The sequence below is a fragment of the Artemia franciscana genome, chromosome 2 (assembly GCF_032884065.1).
Source record: "Artemia franciscana chromosome 2, ASM3288406v1, whole genome shotgun sequence".
Taxonomy (NCBI): Eukaryota; Metazoa; Arthropoda; class Branchiopoda; order Anostraca; family Artemiidae; genus Artemia; species Artemia franciscana.
The window spans coordinates 41533553-41551084 of NC_088864.1; the positions used below are offsets into that span (position 1 = coordinate 41533553).

The following is a 17532-nucleotide window of genomic DNA, read 5'->3' on the forward strand; positions in this document are numbered from 1 at the left end:
CATACACCACTGAACATGATTTCATGAAAAATATAGTCAATCAACTTAGGTTTTGACTATGATTAAGGGAATCAACTATAATTAAGCATTAAGAGGCAACCGATCTTCTAGGGTCTATGGTTCGATACGATCACCTCTGGGGAAAAAAAACAGCAACAAATAAACATGTATCCGTGATCTTTCTTCTGGGAAGAAAAAATGCAAATTTCCACACTTTCGTACATAATAAATTCGGAACCTTGCATGCATGGGGCACAACCAGAACTCTGGTGCTCCCAACCCCCTCATGCTATTGTCAATTATTTCCATAAGATTCTTTAAAAGCCGACATAATTTTCATGCTTTTTCATTACTTTAGCATAATCACGGTAATCACCAGGGACGAATTTCCAGCATTTTTAATTGGGGGGACAAGAGGGGCTCATATCCGGATAGTCAAGGGGCATGGGCTTCATAATACATTTTCCAAATTTTCCAGGGGGTGAAAGCCCCCCTTACCCCCGCTTTCCCCCTTCCCCCAACGACAACGACATATAAAGCAATTTTTCTTTTTTTCTGACAAACAAATAACCAGAAACATCCCACATACGATATTGCAACAATCTGAGGTTAGATAGATTTCTCGAGAAAGGAAGAAACACTACGCTGACCTTGTTTACAATCCAATTTCACTGGAAAAGGGGTGCTTTGCCGATATAGGCCCGCAATGTCTGAAAAATAAAGTCAGTTCGTCTTGTGATCAAACAGTGAACACATCAAATTAAAGGTACGGATTTTATTTACAATATCTACAGTGTACATTGGGTATTTGGTCGTTAAATTTTCACCAACTATTAAAAGTACCAATTGAAAATTGGTTAATAATAAAAAGTGTATGGTTCTTACATGCTTGTTTTAGGCTAGGCTAATTTATCAAATGATAATCAGAAATGGATACAATTTTGGAGGATAGGGTAGTACAATTTTCTTGGTAAATGGTTCCAAGGAGTGTTAGCCTTTCGACTGATTACATTACCCTTACAAATTACATTACTTTTGAGATTGGGGAACCACTCGCTTTTTGATTCTTCTGGACTTGCACTAATATGACTTATCTCGGTCACATTAGACTTCTTGCTATATCGGAAAGGGGTTAGGTTAGGAAAAACGAAACTTTTGGGGTTGGTTCTACATATCCCGGGAAGGTATTTTAAAGTACCCACCTTCACTCCTTCTCCCTCTAGAGGGCCCTGAAATTCGCCTACATGACAGGCTCTATACCTATTGAAATTTTGACAAAACATTTACCTTAATTTTCAGTTACTAGTTGCCTTTTCTCTACCTTTAGTTCCGATAATGCAATTCCTGTTATTTGAGTAGAATTCTGAGCCATATCAGTTTTTTTTCAAAATTTAGGAAATGTATTTGCATATCTTTAAAACCTTATAAATTAGGATTGAGCAAAGTTGTAAAGCTGAAAACAATTTTGTTGTACTTCAATTAAGCCGTAGATCTATTTTGCAAGGTTTCACTTTTATAACACATCTTCATGGGAAATAATTTAGCCTGTAGACCCATCCCTGAAAGTTTCATTTTCCTAAACTAACCCCTTTCCGAGATAGCAAGAAGTCACTAAACTAGAATTTTACCGCTTCGTCCCCCCTTAATGCCTAGATATAACTCTTTTATTTAGCCAATTTTGTTGATATTATCTATGTACTTAACTTTCGTATAGTTGACATTCATTACACCAAAAATAAAATTAATAAAAAAACAAGAGCTAAGAGCTCATATGGCACTTTTGACGAGGCAAGAAGAGCTAAGAGCCAAAAGCTCATATGGTATGAGCTCTAACGAAATCTAAGAATCAATTGATTGGGTAAAATTCTAGTTAGACTTCTTGCTATCTTGGAAAGGGTTTAGGTTAGGAAAAATGCAACTTTTCAGGGATGGGTCTACAGGCTAAAGTATGTCCCGGGAAGGTATTTTAAAAGTACCCACCTCCACTCCTTCTCCCTCTAGAGGGCCCTGAAATTTGCCTACATGACAGGTCTGTAACTTAAAATTTTGACAAAACATTTTACCTTAATTTTCAGTTACTAGTTGCTTTTTCTCTGCCTTTAGTTCTGAAAATTCAATTCCTGTTATTTGAGTAGAATTCTGAGTCATATCAATGTTTTTTTTTTAATTTAGGAAATGTATTTGCATATCTTTAAAACTATAAAAACACATATTTTTAAAAGTCATCAAAGGCTAGGGCCATCTAGAGGGAGAAGGAGTGGAGGTAGTTGCTTCAAAACACCTTCCCGGGACATACTTTAGCCTTTAGATTCATCCCTGAAAGTTTCATTTTCCTAACCTTTTCATAAAATTCCAGCCACTGCTCTTTTCCTTAGTTTTTTCCAGGTAGCACTGGGATCATGAAGATACATTTTTCACATTTTTTACATGGCGTCCGATATAGTCACCCCTTTGAAAAAAACAGCTTATTTTAGGAAGTCGAGCTTGTTTTTATTAGAATTTATTTTTCAGATGGCAACAGAAGGTGCAAGAAATATTGGACAGTCAGCTCCTGAAGGCAAAGTTCAAATGGACTGCCCAAGCAGGCACAATTTCGATCCAGAATGTGAAAAGGCGTTTGTTGAACATATACATCTCGAATTGGCTTCGTCCTATCATGCATGGTCTATGGTAAGCCACTCGCAAATTCTAAAATAACCCTGAGGGAAGACTTGATATGGCGAAATTTAACGTTTTGAGCAGTGTACCTAAACCAAATTCCGCAACTGTGCTTTCAGCTCATTTCCATAAATTTTTAAAGGAATTTTCCAAATCTCAATGAAATTTGAAGAAATAATGAGCTACCGATACTTTTTCCGTTTTTTTTTTCAACCGAAGATTCATAATTTATGCGATGAATACAAAATATCAGAATTTTTGTCTTAACTAAGAATTTCTGGCTGCTTAAATTGTTAAAAGAAAACAACATTCCTTGCTGATAAAACAAAAAGCATTGCTACATCTAAGTTGAGACGGGGTCTCATTTTAATTGCTCATCAGCTCCAGTAACATCATCAAAACAGTTCGTGGTAGCATGTAGTAAGGAGCACCCGGCTCAATAGTAAGCGAAACTATATAGAATTTTGATACCAATAGTTACTTAAAAAGAATCGCATTTTAGTGCTGATTTTAAATATATTGTCATCAAGATTAGTCTTACCCATCAAAAGTTATGAGCCTGAGAAAATTTGCCTCATTTTAGAAAATGGGGGGATTAATCCCCTAAAAGTCATACAATCTTAACGAAAATCACGCCATCAGATTCAGCGTATCAGAGAACCCTGTTGTAGAATTTTCAAGCTCCTATCTACAGAAATGTGGAATTCCGCATTTTTTGCCAGAAGACATATCACGGATGCGTGTTTATTTTTTTATTTTTTTCAGGGGTGATCGTATCGACTCAGTGGTCCTAAAATGTCGCGAGAAGGCTCGTTCTAAATGAAATGAAAAGTTCTAGTGTCCTTTTTAAGTGACAAAAAAAATTTAAGGGCACTTAGGCCCCCTCCCACGCTCATTTTCCCCCAAAATCTTCCGATTAAACTGAGAAAGCCATTTAGCCAAAATAAATTAATATGTAAATTTCGTTTTAATTATTTATTTGTGGGGAGCCAAGATCAAAACATGCATTAATTCAAAAACGTCCAGAAATTAAATAAAAAAAAAAAACAACAAACAAACGGAGTAATTTCTGTTCGTTTTTAAGTTTTAATGTAGCTCCTTACTTTCAGTTAAAAAAACTTTTTTTTTATTTAATTACTCAAAAGGAGTATCAACAAATGCCATTTGTTTTGAGTGTTGATGGTAATTTGAGGTACTAAATTAATGCTCAAATTATTTATATTATAAATCAGACAATCGGTGATATAAGAATGTATAAACAAATTGTGCATAAAACTGAATACTGCATTTTATGTAAAGCTTTCTTCTGAGTTTTATGGCACTTGGTATTTACCAAGTGACATAGCGATCGCAAATTCTGTTGTCTGTCGGTCTGTCTGTCGGTCCTGGTTTTGCTAGTTTAGGCACTTCTAGATAAGCTAGGACGATGAAATTTGGCTGGCGTATCAGGGACCAGACCAGATTAAATGAGAAATAGCTGTTTTGCCTATTCGACCATCTAGGGGGAGTAGTGGGGGGACGGTTAATTCGGAAAAATTAGAAAAGGTATTTTTTAACTTCAGAACGGGTGATCGGATCATGAAATTTGATGTTTGGAAGGATGTGTCAAGAGCTGTAATTTAAAATCCCGACCGGATCCGATGACGTTAGGAGTTAGGAGAGACCGAAACCTAAAATCTTGGAAAACGGGGATCGGGATGAAACTTGGTGGGAAAAATAAGCATTTCTGAAATGTTTGAGATGAGTTATTTTTGTAACTTGCGAAGGATCTTAATGAAATTTCATATTTAGAAGGACCTCGTAACCATTCTTTTATTTTAAATACCGACCGTATCCAGTGTCATTAGGGGAGAGTTCGGGGGGACTGGAAATCTTCGAAAAGGCTGAGTGGAGAGATCAGGATGAAACTTGGTGGGAAGAATAAGAAATGTCGTAGGTACGTGATTGACGTAACCTGACCGGATCCGCTCTCTTGGGGGACTTGAGGGTAATTTGGAAAAATAGAAAAAATAAGATATTTGTAACTTATGAACGGGTGATCCGATCTTAATAAAATTTGATATTTAGTAGGATTTTGTGCTTCAGAGCTCTGATTCTAAATCCCGACCAGATTCAGTGACATTGGGCAGTTAGAGGGGAAATTGGAAATCTTGGAAAACGTGAAAATTAGCGTATCTTTATCTTACGAATGGGCGATCGGATCTTAATGAAACTTGATATATAGAAAGATCTTATGTCTCAGATACTCCCATTTTCAATTCGAATCAGATCCGGGGACATAGAGGGTTGGAGGGGGAAACAAATCTTGGAAACCGGAAATCTTGGAAAACCGCTTGGAGTGGAGAGATCGGGATGAAACTTGATGGGAAGAATAAGCACAAGTTCTAGATACGCTACCCTTATTATTGACATCAGTTAAGGAATTTGTACAGAAATTACTAATTATTTATCAGATTGGTCAGATATCTTATCTGACATTTCCATTAGAAGTATTCATTGTAGTTATTTGCGAACAGATTGCGAAGCCTTATAGGGACTACTGGTCTATTTTTGAATATTACAAAACTTGTGTTTTGACACTGCCATGTGTAAAATTTTTGCGATTTGTTAAATTCAACCAACGCTCTTTCTTATAGTGGGCTTTCTATGCCAGAGACTGCAAGGCTGCCGTGGGCATGACCCGACTCTGCGAATGGGCTAGCCATGTCAGTGCCCAAAGGGCAAGGAGAATGGCAGCTTATGTATTGACAAGAGGAGGCCATGTTGATTACAAAGAAATTCCAGCACCAAAGAAGCAAGGATGGGACAATTTTGAAGATGCCTTTTCCGTGAGTTGCTTTCAGTTGCTAATGCTATAACCAATGGCATTCTTCACCACAAAAACTAAACGTCCCATACTATAAATGTCATTTCGCGATGTCAGCATCAGTTGACAGTCTCAAACAAAAGGCGCAATAGCACAATTTTTCCAACACCACAGAAAACTTAAAAGAGTAATTTTGGTAAAGTTGAAATAGGATCTTAATATGCCAAAACAGTTCGAAAAGCTAACAATACTAGATTAGATCAAAGAAAACTTATCAATATCTTAATAACTGTTTAGCGAAACGCTGCTGTTTATTCAATGTACACGCAACATAAGTGATGTGCATTATGTGTTGGCACAGATTTTAATTAAGGCAGTCAGCACAACTAGAATCCTCTATAGCTATCAAATTATTCAGTAATGCTTTTTTGAGCTGATTAATGTTTTCCAGGGGTGTATACAAGGATATTTCAGGGACTGCTCTTTCATAAACTTTAAAAAGAAAGTTCTTCTGTAAACAGACCGAAAAATTTGCATCGTGCTTTCTAATATTTCATCAAATCTGAAAATCTGTCCAGCACAAACCAAGAGGAAGTTTTTTTCCTTGAAAATAGTTGCCGACTTTGGTTTCTGTCGTTTATTCTGTCTTACAAAGCTATTAAGCTATGATAAAACCGCCGCATCAATTTTTGATTGTTTGGCCACAAGCTTAAATTATAATGGACGAAATAAGTGATCTTTTGCGGTATTGAACAGCTAAGACTGTATCTAGCATTTTTGTTCAGGGGGGAACGGGCTCATATGAAAAACTAAAGAAACGCATTTACAAAGTCTGAAAAACATTCGGTGCAGGGGGGGCCCTACCCGTTTTGGAAACGGTTTTGAGGCTAAAAAGAACTACTGTCAGATTCCAATCTTTGCAGATTTTTTGAAAACTTGCGAGTCATGGTCTAATATGTAAAGTGGTTATATTTTATTGTTTTTATACAAGTGGTTAGCGCGCTAGACTTGAAATCTTGAGAACAGGGGTTCGAATCCTGGTGTCAATGGTTATTTGGCTTGGAACGAGGGTCAATGGTGTGACTGTAAGCTCAGCCCAGATTCGACCTAGCTCTAAATGGGTACTTGGGAGTAATCTGAAGGAAAACACGGTAAACGTGAGATGTTTGGCCCCCAACCACGCTTTGCACTCCCGGCCGAAAACAGTGAATGGAGCGGTACCTGCGCAACGCCAACCATTGGTCAGCATGTAAAAGTTTTTTTAAAGATCTGTTTATATTTGAATCAATTTTTCTTAAATTGCACAATACAATTACAGTAAAATATTTCCGTATAGCTATAGTCAGGGCCGTATCTAGGATTTTATTTTTGGCGGGGTTTTTAACAGGATTTTTCGTTCGCAGAGAATTTATAAATTTAAAAAAATGTTTATATATTTGTTACTTTATCATTATGAGTCGGACAAAAATTTCGTGAGGGGGGAATTCAAACCCCCGTACCCCCTCCTGGATACGGCCTTGGCTGTTTCTGACGGCCTTTGGTTTTCAGCATGACGAGCAAGTCAGCAGATCGCAGAGAATTTATAAATTTAAAAAAATGTTTATATATTTGTTACTTTTTATTATTATGAGTCGGACAAAAATTTCGTGAGGGGGGAATTCAAACCCCCGTACCCCCTCCTGGATACGGCCTTGGCTGTTTCTGACGGCCTTTGGTTTTCAGCATGACGAGCAAGTCAGCAGAACGTGTTCCCATGCTTCATAAATCGTTGAAGGATGAAGCAAATAATATACATTTTTAGCAGTTGTATGCTTAGTAGAATTGGAGACGTGGGTATTGAATACGAGCAGTGTTTTAGACTGTCAAAAACTACAAAAACTTCTATTACTCACTTTTCTTTTTAAATACTGAAAAGTATTTGAAAAGAAGGTAGTTCTGACTGGTCCTGCCACCCATGACAATAACAAGACCGGGCTGAATGTTCCCCAAAATGAAGATCCAAGTCTAGACATTCCTTAACATAGTTGGAACAGCAACTTGCGATAAGGCAAATCATACGCAAAAAGGGCAATTTTAATTTTAAACATGCAATTATTTTCATTCAAAATTGTGCAATTTTTATTCAAGCAAATGCAGTTTTATTTTAAACATGATCAATTCTTTGGATGTACATATCGTATTTTTATTTTACAGCATTGTGTTGCAAACAAGAAGAGGATATTAACATCGTTGCAATCGCTATACCAATGCTGTCAAAGTAAAGACGCACATTGTTCCAACTTTATTCAAACAGATATGATGGACGAAGTGGTGAGTTGTTTCTCTACTTGAAAAACTTAAGATTCAAATCTAAATTTTCTATTCATAAAACTACGATCGATTAAAACATCTGAAAAAATTAATGTATGTGGCAAAATTCACTCAATATCAAGGGTGTCCAGAAGGCAGAGAAAAGGGGGGTTTCAACTGTTCCTTAAAATGCCATAATTTTTATTTTGAGAAACAAACCTTTACCACAGCCTTTTCATACCTTTTAATCCAGCCTCTCCAAATCTTAATTGTATCTGCCCAAAAGAATTTCGTTTATTACTTTAAAGCAACAGATTCTGTTCGGTCATTTGGTTAAAATAAGTGTACTTGTTAGGTGGAAATGTGTTCCACTTTTAGGCCTAGCAAGGTTTACTTTTCAGCCTACAATGAAGCCCCAATCAAGCTTTTTTGCCAAACTTTCACAGTTCGTGGCAACGAATTGTACGTATGGAGCGACCCGGCTCAATAGTAACCGAAACTTGCAAATTAAAAAAAAAACATGGAATGAAAGTCCCACCATCAAATTCAGCATATCAGAGAACTGTTGCTAAAGCGCGTGAAATAGCATGTAGAATTTCGAACATCTGAAAAAGCTACGTCTCCTAACCTAATCGATAACCTGACCTAATTAGGTTAGTCTCCTAACCTAACCGAACTCTAGTTATCAGCTTATGTTTGCACAAAACTTGTTTTTGGAGATTGGGCACCAACCACATCTATCCCTCCCAGTACGAGACCTCGGCTGCAATTTACCAAACGGGCTCTTTAAGTAGCCGATTCCACAAATTACAAATCTGGCCGGTGTTTCTTAAGAAACCAATAGACGTAAAATAAAATTCTGGTGATTTGAACTCTTGGTCTTTTGGGGTTCGATGTTTATTACCGGGTAATGCTGCATGCAGATTGGAAAAATTGTATTTCCCTTGCATAGACGTACCTGGTGCAGTGAAAATTCGCCTCCATGGCCTGCTAGTTGTATTATAGTGGCTCGCTTCAAGACAGTTAACTAACCTTCATTCTCTTTCAGATAGCATGGAATAAATTCCTATCCGACTGCTTGTCCAACCTACACTGCATCGGTTCACAAGGAATGGGTCCGTGGGTTTTCGATAGATGGCTTGCAAGAATTGTCATGAGCAAATTCAAACATCCCAAGATACCTTCTTTGTCAACAAGTGACCTAGAATCTAATATTCCGAACGAATTATTTGACGCTGAAGGCGATATGGTGCGTGCCATTAAGAAGCTCTAAATAGATCTCGTTTGTGACGATTATTTTGGTTTGATATTTTCTTTTTATCCCCGTGTCTTCTATAGTTAACGCTGCATGTGCGTAACGAAACGAATTCCACAATTCCAGACGAAGTTGCCCGTCCAAGTTGGACCTAGAACGAGTTTCTTACTAGTACCTGTGAGGAGGGTGGTGGGCTTGGGGTAGGCCTAAGAGTCTTTGGCATTTACAGAAGTCTTAGAAATATTTTAAAGGGATGTAATGGCAGCCTTTAGAATGACAAAAGATTTACTGCATGTAAAAGCCTTTGATTGGATTCTAACTAGCGTAGATCTCACTAGTACCATCAATCGTGCCTTGACACAAGTGTTCAGATAGCTTATTAATTCAATAAATTTCACATGAACACTTTAGCACTGCTACGTGCCTTGTCAAAACCTAGTGTAGGATAGTTTTATTCCTACTTACATTTTGACAATAGTGTATAACCTTCTTACCTTCTTGTGCCTTCTAACAATTGTTGATATAATCAATTGTTGGTTCTTAATGACTCGTTAAGAATTCTATTTGAGAAACGAGCATAAGAAATCGCATTCTATGAACCGTACCTGACTATCTGTCATTCAGATATCTGAATAAGTATCAACTCGTAACATCCATATTGCTGAATGAGCTTTGATATTAAAAGTAATTTTAGCATTCCTGTGATATAATCCTTTCTTTATAATGTTGAAGATGGGCTTTACACTATAACATTTCTGCTATTTGCTATAGCATTAGCTCCATTTTAGACACAACCAACAGTACCTGACCTTTCCGATCTTTGTTCAGATATCTGAATATCATCAACTCATTAACGTCTTTACTGTATGAGCTTGATTAGAATATTTTTTTAGCATTCCTGTGATTTTTTTTCCATGTGATATTACTCGAATATGGGTCTTTTGAGACATATTGATAAGTGTATGTTATCAAAGTAACCCATAGAATACCGTTCTGGGCTTATTTTTATTCCGGTGAAAACAAGGTCAGGATGTCCCTAGCTTAAATTACTTTTGGGCTCTTTTTTTTCTAGCATTAAGTCTAACTAGATGCTCTACTGTGATACTTTTCTTAATTGGGATGGTCGTTTCTTCTAAATGTATGGAAACATTGTTTCAGCTAGTGGACTTGAATTTTTGTACCTGATGACCTTGTTTTAAGTTGCTGTGATTCAACTACAAAGGCAACTTCTCTGGATTGTGGCACACCGTACCGCACGTTGCATGCTGCGTGTAATTTTATGCTTTTTCTATTTTAAAATTTTGTTCTCATTTTGTCATCTCATGTTTTTCTGTTTAATAAAAAATTTGCAAATTAATTTTATTTTCTGTAGTCTCATTGCTGTCAATTACAGTACGAGGAAGGTTTATGCCGTAATTTGCTGTATATTCTATTCAGTTCATTAGTTCTTGGCGTCTGAACTTATCAATATTAGCTTATCCGACCATCAATATTTGAGAATTTGAAAACACCATTGCTTATGAAATATGTCATGTGCGAAACAGATGTAGAAAAGTGAGACAAGTTTTAGGCGCGTAGTTAATAAATTGACAAAATTAATTTTTTTGCTGCACTGCTATAAAAAATTTGGACCACTGCAAAGAAAGAAACCACTTCCGTTATTTTCTTAAAATCATCGTTATTTCTTAAAATCATAAATCATTTCACTTCAAGGCCTTTATTCGCGAGCCAGAAGCACTTCAAGGCCTTCATGAAAGCTTTTTTTGAGCCGGAAGGAAGTCCAAAGTGATTTCTTATCTGCGCTTCTGATTCAAAGCAAAAGTAGTTTTAAAGGGTTTCTGACTCTTGAAATCCCTTCTTTTTGTAATAACTTACTATTAAGATTAGTCGAAATAATAATCACCATTAATAAATCAGCTTCCAACGGCAATTTTTCTCGCTAGACTGCTTTCCTAACGTTTTTAAACTTTCGGTTGCTATGGGATGCTCGCTCTTTACTAGGTAGCTAAAAGGACTGATAGGGATAGCGCTAAAGCGGTGGGTCTTTAAACTTGTTATAGGTTTTCGACCATGCAGATTTGTTGGTACCTTTTTCATGCTTCCCAGCATTTCTAATCCGGAATTTGCTCCAAGAATACATTTTTGGCGGTGCATGCCACTTAAATGATTTTGAGTTATTTAGACAAATTTACATCGAGAGCAATCGATTTGATCGAAGGCTTTAAAATGAGTACATTTTGCTAAGATCTTGCAGGATAAGACTGCTACTTCTGCTAGTCAGCCCACGATTTATGAAACTACGGGGATGAGAGGGAGTACACAAGAGGGAGGACTGTAAGACAGATTTGTTGGTGCCACGTTCAAGCTTACCGGCAATTTCACTCCAGATAGCTTACCAAAAAGTGCAATTTGGTGCTATACGGTACTTTCTGATGGGGATATCTAAGACTATAAAACTGACGTAAATATATTTTAAATAAGGCCTTAAACACCTGTGATGGTGCAGTAGCCGTCTAGTTCTGTTTGTACTCTGTTTATGAAAAATATCAAGGGGACTGGGATACACCTCGTGGTATCCCAGTGGAAAGGGGGCAGCCCCCCCCACATGTCGTATTTTCCTAAAACGAGTCCGATAGAAATTTTGAGCCGTTTTTTTTTAAATATTCAAAATCAAGGATTTTGGGGTTAAAAAAAACTCCCAGAGCCTAGGGGCAATAATTGTAATTTTTGCCCCGGGGCATTTAAGGTTTCTATGGAAGGGATGGTTGTTTGAGGTTTAGGGGAGGCTCATTTGATTGGAAATTGGAAGTTCATAATTCCCTTTTAAGAGTCAAGCAATGGAGAGAAACCAGCCCCCAAACGATTACCCCTCTTCACCAAACGCACTTATTGAAATTGTGATAGCCATTTTGCTCATAATAGTCCAAAGAACATATAATTATGACTCCAGGGTTGACCCAACCCCCGAAAGCCCTGGGACAAGGATTGTAAGTTATGCCCTGGGGGCAATGGAATGGGTGGTAATATGAACTCCAGATGGGGTTCATTTGATGCAGAATTGGAATTCATAGTGCCCTTTCAAGTCAAAAGTGGTTTGAGAGCAACTAGCGCATATAAAGTTTTTATAGAAAGGATGGTCGTATCTAGTTCGGAGGGGGCTCATCGGACAGCTAATCAGAAATTTAGTGTGCGTTTTGACTAATTGACCAGAGGGCAGCTAACCCCCCTCCCCCACGCGTCGTGTTTTCCCGAAATACATCCAATTAAAATTTCGAGATAGCCATTTTATTCAAGAGAGTCCAAAGATCATATACCAAGGCTTTTTTGGATGATACAAACCACCAGAGCCTAGGGGCAAGGGTAGTAAATTATACCCCAGTGCATTTAAGGTTTTTATGGAAGGCATGGTGGTACAAAATTTAGAGGTGGCTCATTCGGTCGAAAATCGGAAGCTCTAGTTCCCTTTTAAGTGTCAAAAGTGATGGAGGCCCCCAACTACCCCTCTTCAGCAAGCGTATCTGATTGAAATATTGAGAGCCATTTTGTTCAAAATAGTGCAAAGAAGATATAACAATGCCTCCGGAGTTTACATAACCCCTCAAATCCCTGGACAAGGGCTGTAAGCTATACCCTGGGGGCATATAAGGTTTTATGGAATGGGGGGCGCATAATCTTCAGATGGGGCTCATTTGATCTGAAATGAAGTTATAGTGCCTTTTTAAGAGTCAAAAGTAATTTAACAGCAGCCATCCCCCCCACGCCCATCATTTCCCAAAACAAACGTTTAGATAAAGTTTTGAGACATCTATATTTTTCAGCATTGCTGTAAGGTTCAGTAATTATGCGTTTGGGGATCCCAAGGCCTTAGGATAAGGGCTGTAAGTTAGGCAATTTGCTCGTTGTTTACATAGTGTATGTGTTATTCAGAAAAGGTGTGTATGTTTGACTTCGACTTTTCCAAAATACAAAGGACATTAAGATAACTTTCAGATAATGTTGAGGGGATTGTTGAACTAAATCAAAAAATTTTATGTGTGTATTGGTTGCCAAAAAGGCGTAGCTTAGGAATGACTAAGTATATTAATTTGGAACTTCCATGTAATGATGAGGGAGATGACTAATTGACCAAAAAGGCAATATTTGCATGCCACTGCTTCTAATGCTACCAAAACTACTTCTACTATCACTAAAACTACTATTTGTGTAGTGGCTAATACTAAGGCAGAGGATATTGAAATAAACATTCGAAGAAACGCTGCAGGGAAAGTTGAACTAAATCAAAACTTACGATGTGCACACAGGTTGCTGATACGGGCGTATCAGCAATATTTTTGGAACGGCTTGTTGTATCAAGAGGAAACTTCAGGGGCATCATGAGTGAGATGTTCGGTTGACGAAAAGGCAAAATGTACCTGCCTTTGCACTGCTACTACTGTTACTATTAATAATAATACACTGTTACTGCTATTACTATAAACTAGTACAATTAAGGCTACGTGTATGAAAGTGAAAATTTAACAGAACATTGAAAAGGGATTTCAACTAAATTAAAACATACTATGTGAATGCACATTGTCAAAAGGGCGTATCTCAAGAATGGATTTGGGTATTAATTTGGAACTTTCAGAGAATACTTACAGGCAATTGACAAAAAGGAAATATATGCATGTCACTACAAACACTACTACCACTGCTTCTTTTACTAATACTACTACTGCTACTAAACTACAACTTTTACTTTAATTACAAGAAATTGTAAGGCTTAGTGCTAAGATGTAAAGGATGTAAAAAGGGGGTCAAAAGCCCACATCAGCAATGTTTATGGAACAGCTTACCGTGTCAAGGTAAAATTTCCGGGGCACCATGAAAGGGATGTTCAATTGACCAGAAGGCAAGATGTACATGCCGGCACTATGCAGACATTATGTGCATTTAGATTGTCAAAAGAGCATATCTTAAGAATTGATTACTATTGCTACATTTTCTAGTTCTACTACTACTATCAATATTGCTCCAAATACTGCTTCTATCGCAACTACTTGTAAGGCTAAGAGCATAAAGATGAAAACTTCAAGGCATATAATATGCAGGTTATTAAGAGGACATCAACAATGTCAGCAATGGCTAATTGTAATAAGTTGAGTACTAATGCTATTGCTATGGCTACTATTAGAGCTATACCTAAGGGTATGAAGGTGAAATTTTCAGAATTTTTTTTTGGGGAGGATAAACTGAATCACCACACGCCATCTGTATGCATGTTGTCAAAAGGGCATATCAGCAATATCTTAGGAATTTGTATGTGAAATTAAAACTTATAATGCTTGTTGTGGAGGATGTTCAACCAACCAAAAGACAATATTTGCATCATAATACTTCTGCTTGTACTGCTACAGCTACTACTACTGCTGCTATTATTATTACTGTTACTACTACTACTGGAACTAAAGCTAAGACCTATTGATTCTACTTCTACTACTACTACTGCTACTACTATAACTATTGGTGCTATTACTACTAAAGCTAAAGTTGTTAAGGCGAAAATTTTGGGCAATACTGAAATATTATTGAACTAAATCGAAACACACTATGCCCACATAGGTTGTCAAGAAGACTTATCAGCAATGCTTCAGAAACCAAAGGTGCTATGTGTATACTACTATACTACTGCTACTACACACGTTGAGGCTATTAAGTTGAAGCTTTCAAGGAATATTTGGGGATAATTGGATGTTGAACTAAATAAAAAAAAAACTACGGTCATGTAGACTGTCAAAAGGGTGACAAAGCAATATCAGTATAACGACTTATATTATTTAGTTAGACCTTTCAGGGTAAGTTTTAGTGAATTCTGAACTAGACAGAAAACACCATGTGTTTACTTTTAATACTGTTTCTACGGTTACTATAACTAATGACACTAAGGGCATTAAGCTAAAACTTTTAGGGAACGTTTAGGGGGAGTTTCAATTAAACGAAAAAACTATATGCATGTAGGTATTAAAAGGGCTTATTAGGAATATCATAGAAAGCGCTGGTCTATCATAGCTTGTAATATCATTTATATTTTAAAGGAGCTAATTTTATTGGAAATTGAAAGTCCTAGCGCCTTTTTTAAAAGTCAAAAGTAAGTTAAGGGCAGTAAGCCCTTCTCTTCAGTCGGTAATTTTCCAAACACTTCCAATCAAAATTTAAGACAGCCATTTTGTTCAGCATAGCTAAACGGTCTAGTAAGTCTCTAGGGTTATTGGGTAGGTCAACCCACCTGGGCTATGCAACTTGTCCATTATGCTTACAAACTAAATGTTGCTTTAAAATTAAATCAAAACGCACTGTGTGTATGCTGGCTCCCAATAAGACACTTCAACAATGCCCCAAGGACAACTGGCGGTATTCAGTTCGAACTTTCGGGGCCACTTCTATTACCACTTCTGCCCTAGGAATTTAACTAAATCAAAAGAGTGTAAGTATATCCAGGCTAGATAGAATTTTTGGGGATTGCTATTAAGTTTTGTTTTTCAGGTTAACTAGAGGAGGTATAAAGCTAAATTAAACACCACTATTTGTGTCAAGATTTTCAAAAGGATGTACGTTTTTAGAAACTGTTGAAAAAATTTCTCCAGCATACAAATAGCAGGCCAAACTATAAATTCTTAAAGAAAAACGCGAAAAGATTTAAACTATTAATTTCTTTTTACCTGAAAAAGACTATAAAATAGTTTTTGGTAAACTGTAAGTAAGGATGGGCTTGGCTCAATATTAACTGAAGCTCTAAAAAACAGAAATTTGATATTAATGGATACATCAAAAGAATCAGCTTATTATTCCGATTCCAAATATATAATATTCGTCAAGTTTAGTTTTACCCATCAAAAGTTACAAGCCTGAGAAAATTTGCCTGATTTTTAAAATAGGGGGAAATACCCCGAAAATTCAAGGAATCCTAATGAAAATCACACCGTCAGATTCAGCGTACCAGATAACTCTACTGTACAAGTTTCAAGCTCCTATATATATAAAATATAGAATACGGCTATCTTTGCCAGAAGAAAGATCACGGATGTGTGTTTTTTTGTTTGGTTTTTTGCTGTTTTTTTTTTTTTTTTTTTAGAAGGGATCGTATCAAAATAACGGTCCTAGAAGATGGGAAGATGGTTCATTCAAACAGAAATTAAAAGTGCGAGTGCCCTTTTTAAGTGACCAAAAATATTGGAGAGTAGCTGCTCCCCCTTCAAACGCCCCTTTTTTTCTCCAAAGTTATCTGATCAAAATTTTGAAATGGCCGTTTTGTTCAGCACAGTTGAATGATCCAATTAGTGTGTCTTTAAAGGTAAGCTGAGCCCCCAGAGCCCGTGGGGAGAGCCTTGTAAGTTATGAAAATTTCCTATTATTAACGCGAAGTATTTGTTATTGAAAAGCTTACAGACATTTTTCGGGGGAGGAGGTTTTGTGCTTTGGGTTGATTTAAAGGGGACTGAATTGCATTAGGTTGAGTTGGATGGGGTTGAATTGAAGGGGGGTTGAATCAAACGACGGTTGAGTTTCTGGGTTTGAGCTGAGCTAGGGTAAGTTACATATACATCGAAATGGAGAACGGGGTTAAAACTATTTCTGTTTTAAGAATTCAAGTGATATGTGCATCTTACGCGACAATTGATGAGTCCAAAGAGGGTATAAAAACATTGACAAACAAAGTTCAGACTAATAAACTGATTGTCTAATCCCTCAAACCCTTACTGCCTCCTTGTCATTCCAGTTATAATGGAACATTTATTAAATTTCGGATCATTTTTCTAGATGATTTTCACCGAGTTACAAATTATCAACCATATTTGTACTTTGATTTTTAAGTTTTTTCTGTGTCTAAGAGCCCCCCCCCTCAATAATTCTTACTTTCTATGGCTTTATTAGTGCTTCAGATGTCTTAATCATCTTTGGTATAAATAAATAACCCGTCAAACGATTGTGGTAAGGAACGATAGCCAAATCCTTTTCGTAAATCCATGTGGCTGAGCAACTAAAAACTGTTTGCAACCTAACTACTACTACTAACAGCTCACTCCATCACCAAGCCAATTGATGCCAACACAGCTGGGCATAGTCCTCGCCCATACCAACCCGTTTAAAGCCTCCATCTTTAAACCCTTCAAGGAAGTTCCCATTTTCTTTAAATCTTTCCTTACGACATTCTCCCACCCAATTTGGGGACGACCTGGTTTTCGCTTTTCATTCTACTCATCCTGCTTTAACCTGTAAACAAAAGGAAGTGGTAAAGCCTAAAGAGTCTAAACCCTGATAATAGTGAAGAAGTTAACAAAATATGTAAAAATTTGCATTTGTCACATAAGTAACACATGGCGAAATTTCCAGTTACGACCATAATTTCTTTAATGTTTGATGCAATTTGCCTTGAGATACATTGTTTGTCAGTCAACGTTTTATATACGATTTTATGCTGAGAGTTTTGTAGTGAGTTGGCAGAACAGGTAAAAGAAGGATTTTCCTAAAAATAACATGTAAGTGT

The 17532-nt window shown here is 36.9% G+C and overlaps 2 protein-coding genes across 3 annotated transcripts in view; both read left to right on the forward strand.

Moving 5' to 3' along the window:
• The first annotated feature begins 626 nt into the window (after positions 1–626).
• On the forward strand, positions 627–10365 carry LOC136041726 (artemin). Its single transcript, XM_065726475.1, has 5 exons — positions 627–766; positions 2512–2670; positions 5295–5486; positions 7658–7774; positions 8802–10365. Exons 2-5 carry the CDS (start codon positions 2512–2514, stop codon positions 9024–9026), a joined length of 693 nt encoding a protein of 230 aa, XP_065582547.1. The 5' UTR covers positions 627–766; the 3' UTR covers positions 9027–10365.
• Positions 10366–17344: 6979 nt separating this feature from the next.
• Positions 17345–17532, forward strand: part of LOC136041734 (artemin-like) — a 28617-nt gene continuing 28429 nt past the window's right edge. The window contains exon 1 of one of the 2 annotated variants that reach the window (XM_065726502.1): positions 17345–17494. The gene's annotated coding sequence lies outside the window, so the exon portion shown is untranslated. Of the gene's footprint in view, positions 17525–17532 lie in introns of both variants that reach the window. The other variant, XM_065726489.1, reaches the window with a different exon arrangement.